Source organism: Nestor notabilis, unplaced genomic scaffold (assembly GCF_000696875.1).
Source record: "Nestor notabilis isolate BGI_N333 unplaced genomic scaffold, ASM69687v1 scaffold7374, whole genome shotgun sequence".
NCBI classification, from domain to species: domain Eukaryota; kingdom Metazoa; phylum Chordata; class Aves; order Psittaciformes; family Psittacidae; genus Nestor; species Nestor notabilis.
Window position 1 is genome coordinate 39,122 of NW_009924185.1, and position 9,806 is coordinate 48,927.

General features: G+C 38.1%; 1 protein-coding gene across 1 annotated transcript in view; it reads right to left on the reverse strand.

Annotated features, from left to right (window-relative positions):
* The window catches only part of PPFIA1 (protein tyrosine phosphatase, receptor type, f polypeptide (PTPRF), interacting protein (liprin), alpha 1), a gene marked incomplete at its 3' end in the record, with an annotated part of 47,548 nt that extends 37,930 nt beyond the window's left edge, over positions 1-9,618 (reverse strand). The window contains exons 1-2 of the mRNA XM_010012500.1: positions 9,097-9,618; positions 7,708-7,971 (exon numbers count right to left, since the gene is read on the reverse strand). Of these exons, the coding sequence (XP_010010802.1) occupies positions 7,708-7,971 (264 nt within the window). The remainder of the gene's footprint in view (positions 1-7,707; positions 7,972-9,096) is intronic.
* Positions 9,619-9,806: the final 188 nt, after the last annotated feature.

Sequence of the window (9,806 nt, forward strand, 5' to 3'; positions counted from 1 at the left end):
GAACAGAACCAAATTCAATATATATATTTATTGGGGAAGCAGGATTAAAAGAAGCAAGCACTGTGCTTCAGAATACTTCTAGACAGTTAGATGTGAAACAGTTTGATACCAAACTCTACCATGTACTAGCAAAAGGAGTAAGGCACAACACAGCATGGCTCAGAGCACATCCAAATACAGACTGCTGTTCTGCAGAGGGGGAAGGGGGAAAACCCACCTAAGTAGTAAAATAATAACAAATAATTAAAAAAACCAAAACAAAACCCAGAATCAAAGCCTGTCCATTTTCCTATCACAACAAATAGAAAACACTCGCTTCTTTTCCAGATGGAAGCTCTTTTTTCTCCTCAATAAAACTAGAAGGACACACATCAAATTTTCCAAGCTTTTTCCCCCCCCCATGGCTGTTTAAACAAGTGATGGTACTTGTTTAAGATCTGCCCTGAAGATACCTGATGCCTAATACTGGTAGTGTAAGGATCTTTTCATTAAGTAATCTTGGAGCACTTCATAGAAGTTCTAAAACAAAATACTATTTCTTTAACATGTATAATTCTGAAGACATAACCATATGAACTACAGGAAAAGATACGTTGACTGTTCTTATTCATATGTACCCACCAAAAGTCACAGTATCTCTCAGATGCAATCAAAATCATATTCCCACTAAGATTATCACTACCATCCTCAAAAACCATATCCTGAGTAGACATGAACATAAACACATGGACAAAGTTCAAGGCTAGCCACTGTGGAATAACAGAAGAGAAGATTAAGCAACAAAGCTTCTCTTCTTAAAAATGCTACAGGCCACAGAGCCTTGTCATGCCCATAAGAAGAAAAGGAGCTGATATTCAGTAGAGCTTATACAAAACCCAAGGTGAAGTCTGAAATAGATAAAGGTCACAGGCAAAAAACCAAGTTAACCAACTCTTCACATCAGGTTACAGAGAACCTAAAGAAAAACAACACATCAGAATGAAACTGAGCATTAACTTTAACTACTATTGTAATCACAGTACTCCTCCAATTCTGAATATATCAAGTGGGAGAGTCATCTCCTCGAGTGACCTACAGCTACATATCCAGCACACTACAGAGTTACATGGAGTTTACAAGATGCAGAAACACTATTTCCATGCACTCCTGTGAAAAAGTCCAAGTTGAATAAAAAAACTCACTCCACTCAACAGCAAAATAATAATTCTTCTTTCAGCCTGGAGAATATGAAAACATTTTTCCTGGCAAGAACTGCCACACATTTCCCCGTTTACACTTGGAGACTCCACAGGCAGGCTTACAAAAAAATACACTTGGAAAGTTCTGAACATCCAGATTACCTGACATGCACAATATAAATTTATCCCTTCTCAGTATTTGTAGCTCAAGATCCGTATGAGCAAGAGATTACGGTAAGTATTCTCTAATATATGTCAACAGACACCAGTCAGCCTTACAGACTTAAAGTGACTTAAGCTCCCTAAATTGCTAAAGCAGCTTACATAGAGACCTCTATCATATTCCTTTAAAGCAAGAAAAAATTAAAAAAGCAAAAATAACTATGAAGTGTATTAATTGAGTTCTGGAACACAGAGATAACATAGGAAGAGTGAACCCCAAAATTACTAATAGACAGCTAAAATGTTCTCTCCAAAGATTCAAGTCCTTTGACAGCATTGTTAACGATAAGGGATTTACATATATCAAAGCACAAACATTTACTCTTAATTTTAAGACCAAATCCTATAGTGACTAAAACCAGCATCCACCTCTCCTAAATAAATATCAGAAAGGAGAAACCAAAGTCGCAGACCAGTGGATGTTATAACATTAAGAACTTCTAAGGAGGAGAGGGGAGAGAAGAAAACTGTATTTAGTTCATATTTATCTTTAAAAATAAAAATCCAAGAGTCTAGAAGGAAATTCCAACTATGCAGCCACACTGAATCTTTAAGTCTTGCTAACAAACATCTTTAAAGTAGTTTTCAGTTATACTCTTACAGAGAAGAGAGGAAAATGCAAGGGCTTGCAAGCAAAGAATTCTCAGAATACCAAAATAAATACTACCTGTTCTACAAGAGGCTACAGGCAAGTTATCATCGATGTGAATATATGTGAAGTTCACCTGGTTCTAAATATACCCTAAGATTTTAAAAAGCTTGTTTTGATTATAGGTCTTTCCACCCGAGCTTATATACAGCTGTTAGACTGCAAGTTAAGACCAACAAACATTAATAAACCCATTATCAGGCATTTGTACACAGAAGAGTAAGCAAAAATAATCACCAGCTCATCTTCCAGGGCTACATCCACTATCAAAAACAAACAAAAAAAGCTTTTCTGTGGAGTCATCAAAACATTCTTCCTACAAATAAACTACTGAAAATAAAACCAGTAGGTTTAGGCTTCACATAGTCTTTTTATTAAAGGGATTGATCGAACACCATAACAGCAAAGAAATTCATCCTCAAATACAAGAAAACTTCAAACTAATGCCAAATTTCATCTAGCTAAGAGGTCTTTTTATAATCAAGACAAATTAAAAGCACGGTATAAATGGCAAGTTGCTAACAACAGGCAAGCAGAAGTCTGCTGGGTAGGGGTGGGATGTTTCAATAAACTCACCCAAACCTCTTTAAATGAGAAACCAAGAAGCCAGAACAAATGCTAGAGACTTGGTCTTCAATATACTCCTCTATATTACGTGTAGCTACTCCTCTGTTTGACCAGTCATAGAGCATACTTCCAGATAATATTCTTAATGTTTTGGACAAAAATTGACTCTTTCCATGCCTTACAAAGAAAGAAATGTTGGGGAAGTTGGGGTTTACTGATACAGCCAGTAAAGAACTCTGAACATTAACTCCTACTTCCACCTGACTTAAACTACTCTTGATAGACAAATACATCCAGTAACTTACTAACAGCAAGAACCAAGTAAGATTTAACAACTGAAACTCAACATAGACAAGACTAAGATTACAGCTGTCTGAAAACACAATAGAAAGAGTCATGTTCATCTTTGCTGTCAGAATGGGACAAGGGAAGCAGAGGATGTATCTGCTCTGACATATATTTGAACATCTGAAATCCATTTGGATCTCTATCATTCCTGAACAAGGGGCTCTCTGCTGAGATTAACATCTTTTTATTTAGAAGTCAGTACCACATCTTGCAAAAGAAAGAAGTAAAAGCTGTGTCACCTCAAGGCTGAACAGCTGTGAACACTGTAAATGGAGTTGCACTTAAAATGCTAAGGAAATTTCAGCTGCTGCAAAGTTTGGCAAGCCCTTTACTTAATGTACTTTCTGCAACTGTGTTCTTGGTATTATGTACAATTCAAAACCTTATTTCTACATCTATGACATCCTGTATTATTAAAACTTGTCTGGAGGAAATCCAACCACCACCATTATTAGAATGGCAACTAAATCCTTCAGTTCATCATTATAAAACAGTACCAGCACAGTCTTTGGACCAAGTGTTCAGCTATTTCTTGTATGTGAGATAGTAAACAGTATTTTGGAGACTGTGTAAGGAAGATAATTCTATAGGGATGTACCTGACTAACTGAATACAAATATAAACCAGCACATGCTATTTTTAACTGAAATGTGCAGTAGTGATAAAGTATTTCCTGTAGATAGAAAGCAACTAAAGATGCCTGCTGCAGACTCATTTTAAATTAAGACAAGTTGGGCAACCTAGTAAAGCCAAAGCCAAACCAAAATTATAGGCAGCTTTTTTTTTACCTCCACATTACAGTAAAATGTTCTTATTTACACACAGAGCCTCCAACAAAGTTCTCATCTGCCCCTATATATATATAAATTGCTGAATGCAGAATTTCTGAACATGACCAAGTAGAGGGAAAAGCTTTCTACTTCCCTTGCACAGAAACGAAAACAAAGTATGATACATTTAAGACTGAACTATTACAAGTGCAAGATTAAGATGGAACTTAGTAATAGTGTTGCTGTACTAACAGATGTACAAACATTATGTTTCTGTAAGAGTTTTATAAGCTTACATATTAAAATTGTCATCCTGATATAAGTTGCTGTGAATTCATCAGCTGTGCTTTTACTTGTGCTTGGTACCAGGGTCTCTGTAAATTAAACTCTTGTCTCCTCCAAAACAAGCATCTTGGTGTCATTTACAGAAACATCATCAGGGACTGTAGCAACAGAACAAGGGGTGATGGGTTCAAACTTAAACAGGGGAAGTTCAGGTTAGATCTAAGGAAGTTCTTTCTTATGAGGGTGCTGAGGTGCTGGCACAGGGTGCCCAGAGAAGCTGTGGCTGCCCCATCCCTGGCAGTGTTCAAGGCCAGGTTGGACACAGGGGCTTGGAGCAACCTGCTCTAGTGGAAGTTGTCCCTGCCCGTGGCAGGGGGATGGGACTGGATGAGCTTTAAGGTCCCCTCCAACCCAAACCATTCTGTGAATGTATGATTCTATCATCTACATTAAATTCTACCAGCAAAATGAACCCTACCCTGCAACACCTCAACAGCAAGAACTGCTAGGCACTTGGACCTTGCCAAACTTCAGCTCAACATTTAACATCTAAATGCAGTAGTATCCTGTATGTTTCACAGATTAACTTTAAGCACACAAACCTTTCTTTAGGATTTTGTAAAACACACTCCAAAAGGCACATGAAGGGCATAACTGAATCCGCTAAGACCATAATTAAATCAGAACTGAATGTGTTCACATTAAAAGTAAAACTTCTTTAAGTTCTCAAAGTTCTTTTTTTTTTTTCCTTGTGAAAAATTCTAGGCAGAATAAAATCAATTTTAACTTCTGGCACAGCAGTTTCATGTCATCGAGTTCACGTTCCAAGGTCAGAGTGCAGTTTGACTGGGGTAATCTGTAATAGAAGGTAACTCCCAGAAAACAAAAAGCATTGCCAAGAATCCAGTTACTCTATCAAGACTGTGTTGATGTGTTTCATTTCCAGCTGTCCATACAAAAAAAACCACCACAGTCAATTTTACCCTGTGTAAATGTCACAGATAAAGTACATCTATAGAAGATTAGAATGCTTTTCTCTCTGCAAATTAGACTTCCATAAAGAAGTCTTCTTACTCCCAAACAGCTGTTATGGGCTTATGTGAGCTAGAACTGATGCCTTTAAATTACTGGCTGACCACCACACTAGAGGTATATCAGACAAGTGAACTTCTCTTGCACTTCAGGAAATGCACATCACTGCTGCAGAATAAACTGAATTCACTTTTATGATCTACAAGATGGGCAAATACATAAATACCCATTTGCCATTGTCTAACTATATACACACCAGTCTGAGACTCTTCCTTAGACAGAGAAACTCAGTGAATGTCAGGAGTTAAGTGCAGGGATGCCATTAAAAATTGAGTGCCTTCATACTAAAAAACAGAGAAGTGGTTTTGGTATAGAAGAAATAAATCTGGCATTCCTCCTTTTATACAAGGAGTTTCATCAGTCATCAAAACAGTCTAACAGGCTGATTCAGCTAAATATATAAAACAGGAAAAGCATACATACAAACAAGTCAATTTAATACTCCTTAAGATAAAGCACTCCAAAATCAACTACGAAGATGTGTCGCAAGCTACATACCAGGTCTGAGGGAGAAATAATATATTGATTGCATCGTGCTCTAGTAATTCATGCAATTATACTAGTATTTGTACACCTAAACAGATCTTCTCACCTCTTTCTAGCAAATTGAAAGCAACTATAATGATAAAAAAATCTTTTTAAAATGTACACTACTAAATCTCTTCTTTCCTGAGAAAAATATAACACGGTTGTCAGTAAATTTAAAGTTATCCTGCTTCTAGCCCTCCTTGAAATCCACAGCTGAACAATGGGTCATTTGAGGCAGTAGTTCAAAAGAATGCTCAGCTTGAAATAATTAACAAAAAAGTTTGAGTAGTTTCACATATTACAGTCACCACAGAGTTTTCCCAGGGAACACTTATTAGAGCTCAAAAAACCCCAAATACCCAACATTGTTTCTCCTCAGCAGAAATTTACACCTCTGAAGTAACTGACTGTTCAGCATAACAAAAACTTGTCAAATACAGCAGTTACTTCTGATTGTAGCAAGGCTAATAGAACATTCTTGCCTTTTGAAAGCACCATCAATTATCACCTTCCACAGTCATTCCAGCTTAAGCACCAGAGAGGACAGAAGCATCGTAAGTTTCACACCACGCCAACAGTTGTTTTCAACAGCAATCTACACAAATCCATACGCTGCTCTACGTTTATATACATTGCAGGAAAATTTCTCTCTCAACTATGAGACTTGCTTTCCTACATATTTCACGTGAAACTATGCAATTATGACATTCCTGAAAATGGGAATTGCTTTTCTTAACTGCATTAATCTTTTAGAAATGTTTAGAAAGAAATATTTACTTGAAAACTAACCAGCTTAGTAGATTTAGGAATGAAAGCTGAGAACTGAAAAGGGAAAAGAGGAACAGTACGGTTTAGAGCTTGGGTGATTCTACCCAGCCACAAATTCCAAGTTCACAGATCACACAATTGGTTAATGGTATCCATTAATGTACCTGAAATAGCAGCTAAAGAGAAGCCACAATTATTACAACCAAAAAACAACAAAGAATGATTTTTGCCTGCAGCACATGATTTAACCCAGGGAGCAACAAAGGTTGGAAACTTGTCCTTTCTGATTTCCATCATACCACTGTAACACAACTAGATTAACATGTATTACTTTCTAGTTTCTATCCCTTAGTAATTGCTAGTACATACCAAGGGTCATACACTAATTATATATAATGAGAGCAGTGGAAGCAGAAGGGTTTAAACCTGTTGTTTTAAAGGGTATCAACAGTAACTACGGTATTTAAGGATATGTAAACATTTGTAAAAATAGTAAGTATTCTTGGAATAACATATGAAAGTATAACATCAACATGACATATCTGGGACAACCAACCATGTCAGAAAGTGCAAGGCTATCAACAGTTAACTGACACCTGAAAGCAACCCCTGCTTTGCCTACAACCAAAAGCTTTTCCAAGTGTTCAAAGTTCAGCTGTATTCTTTTTAACTAGAATGAATAAAACCAGAAGTTCTCTAGACACTAATCCCTTTTTCTAACTACACACTACTGCCCTGTGTAACACGTACAGGCTGTATGTTGGTACACTGCATTCCCCAGCAGTCAGTCCAAATGGAAGTAAATGAATTAAGCATCACACTCGGACTTCTCCACTGCCATGACCACTCAGCATGTATTCACAAGGTAGCAGTCTTAAACTCAGCAAGTTTTTAAGCTGAAGTTCATAATGGTATCAATGTCCAGCTTTCTTTCGCAGAATGTCTGAAGTATATGAATGAATCAGGCAGTTGGAAACAACATTTAAAAACAGTGACAGAAAAAGTCCATCAAGTTTTACTAAACGAACGAATGTAGACACAACTTCACGCTCAGGCTAAGCCAAAGAAATGCCAAAAGCCAGGAAAGTATACTGGAGGGAAAGGGCTGATGTTTCCTGCTTGCCTTGCTTTTATGTCTTTCTCCAAGTGAGCAAGTACCAACAGATACTTCAGAAAAGTACTAAGTTAGATTCATCTTCTCCTAACATTACCCAGCAAATCAAATATACAGAAAACCAACAAAATCCCACAAAGAATGCAAATATTATCGAGAAGTACCTTCCTTTCAAGATGTCCATACCTGTGGCAGTGCAGTATTAAGCTGTCTCTGCAAGGAATCTCTCTCATGACCAACTTCATGTAGCTTGCCCTGGGTCAATGCTAGTGTCTCCTGAGTTTCTCTTAGTGTCTCCAGAAGGCGATCCCTTTCTTCCAACATGGATACCATTAATTGCTCAAAATGGGAATCAGCATCTGACTGTAACGGGGAACCTGAACCATGGCCTCCATTTCCCCCAGAGGGAATCTCTGCCTCACTGATGGTTGGCATCACCTCACACATCATCTTGAAACAAAATAAGACAAAACAAAGACCATAAATTTCAAGTCAAAGAAATCTAAACAGGATAAGCAAAAGAACTTGGGATACTACCCATAATACCAACTTAGCTTTCCCAATGATAGCATCAGCAAAGGTTGCCAACACCTTAGTGCTTGCCACTGTTTCATTAAGACCAAGAGAGAAAAGGTTCACAATCCATTTAATCAAGGCATCACTTCATAATGAGAACCCTGTGACTTCTTGCAAAACCAGATTTTTACAGCTGTGTTTCACGCTGTGATCTCATTTTAATGGATTTATATTTTTGTTAAAAGTAAACTGCTGCCGGGATCTTTAAAGAAAAACAAAGATAAGGTGCGCAGCGTGCCACCAAAAATTACAGACTTCAACCAGTAAGTGATTACACTGCACATTTTGAGAAGCATTATCTGCTTCTTCCAACGCTTGGAACATACAAAGATAGCATCTCAAACAGTACTTTGAGTTTATGCTGGCCGTAGAAAAACAACGGTTAAAGTGATGCATGTAAATTAGTGGTAAATCCAGGTAGTCCAATTCAGGTGATACACAGGTAAAGGAAGATAAAAAGCAAAAAACTCATTACAAAGTGGCAGCAGCCATCACTGTGGATAACAAAAGGAAAGCTAAGCAAAAATAATTAAAGGCAGAGTCTGAATCCAGCTAACAATGCAAATTAAGTACAGTACTATTGTTACACTTGAAGGACTTTCAAGAGACCCTAACAGATCCTTACAAGAGGTTAAATGCATCAAGTCTTTAAAAAGCATGGGAAAAACAAACTGATTTAATTACTGCACACTCTCACTGAACCATCAAGACGTGTGAAGTTCTTCAGTCGGCCTCTCAACATCACAACCCTGCAATAACCTAAGGCAAATCAGAAACAAATAGATTCCTCAATTCTCTCTCAGGCACCACAAAGTTTGTTTTCAGCCTTAAATCTTACACTCGTATCCGAACGTTTTAAAAAACAATTAAACTTATTTTGAGCTTTACTGTGGGACCTCTCGATCCCTTGAAAGACTTGGAACAGCCCGAAGTGCTCTGTAACATTTTCATGCATGATTACCATAAGCTCTGTATTTTCAACACCACTACATTATTTACCTTGCTCGATAAAATAAAAAGGCTTGGAAAACAGGCCCCAGGTTTCCTGCAGTACCAGTTCTTCTCTGTTTTCAGTCGGCTTTTGCTGTCCCCAAAAACCTTTCGGATCGCAAAGCATCCATTCAGCTCTAGTCCAATGTCTATTTAATTGAAACACCCCGTGCACATGAAAACAAATAAATCTGCCAAGAAAAGAGCAGATCCAGTAAAAAGCAGCAGCAGCTCCAGCTAACCGGCCAAGTCCCCACAATAGAAGAATGTGAAAATAAACTGTCTCAGCTTCCCATCCCTCTATTACTGGCCCATGGGTCCTGCAACAGCTGGGATGGGGGAATCATGTGCTGAAGAAAAGGAGCAGTAAAAACTTGTACAGTCTGATGCAGTGGTGCAACAAGCTTCAACAGTTCATCGCTCTTAAGTTCCACTCAGGTCACAATCGCGTTATTAAACAGAGTACGGACAGCATGGGAAAATGGCACGAGCTTTCTCGTAAAGGATTTGGAAAAGCCTCCCTTCTTTTCTCTTCTGTTAATTCCAGCGGGAGGCTCTCCTTCCAGTTCCCTGGGTCTTAGTTCAAACATTTATAATTCCAAGAGCAAGGCGCTGGTATCGTTTTGGAAGGCGAAGAGAAGAGAGACCTGTTGTTTCCTCTGCGTTACTCCTCCGCCCGCTCTCGCCCCGGCCAGTCCCGCCGACGATGCTTCAAAACC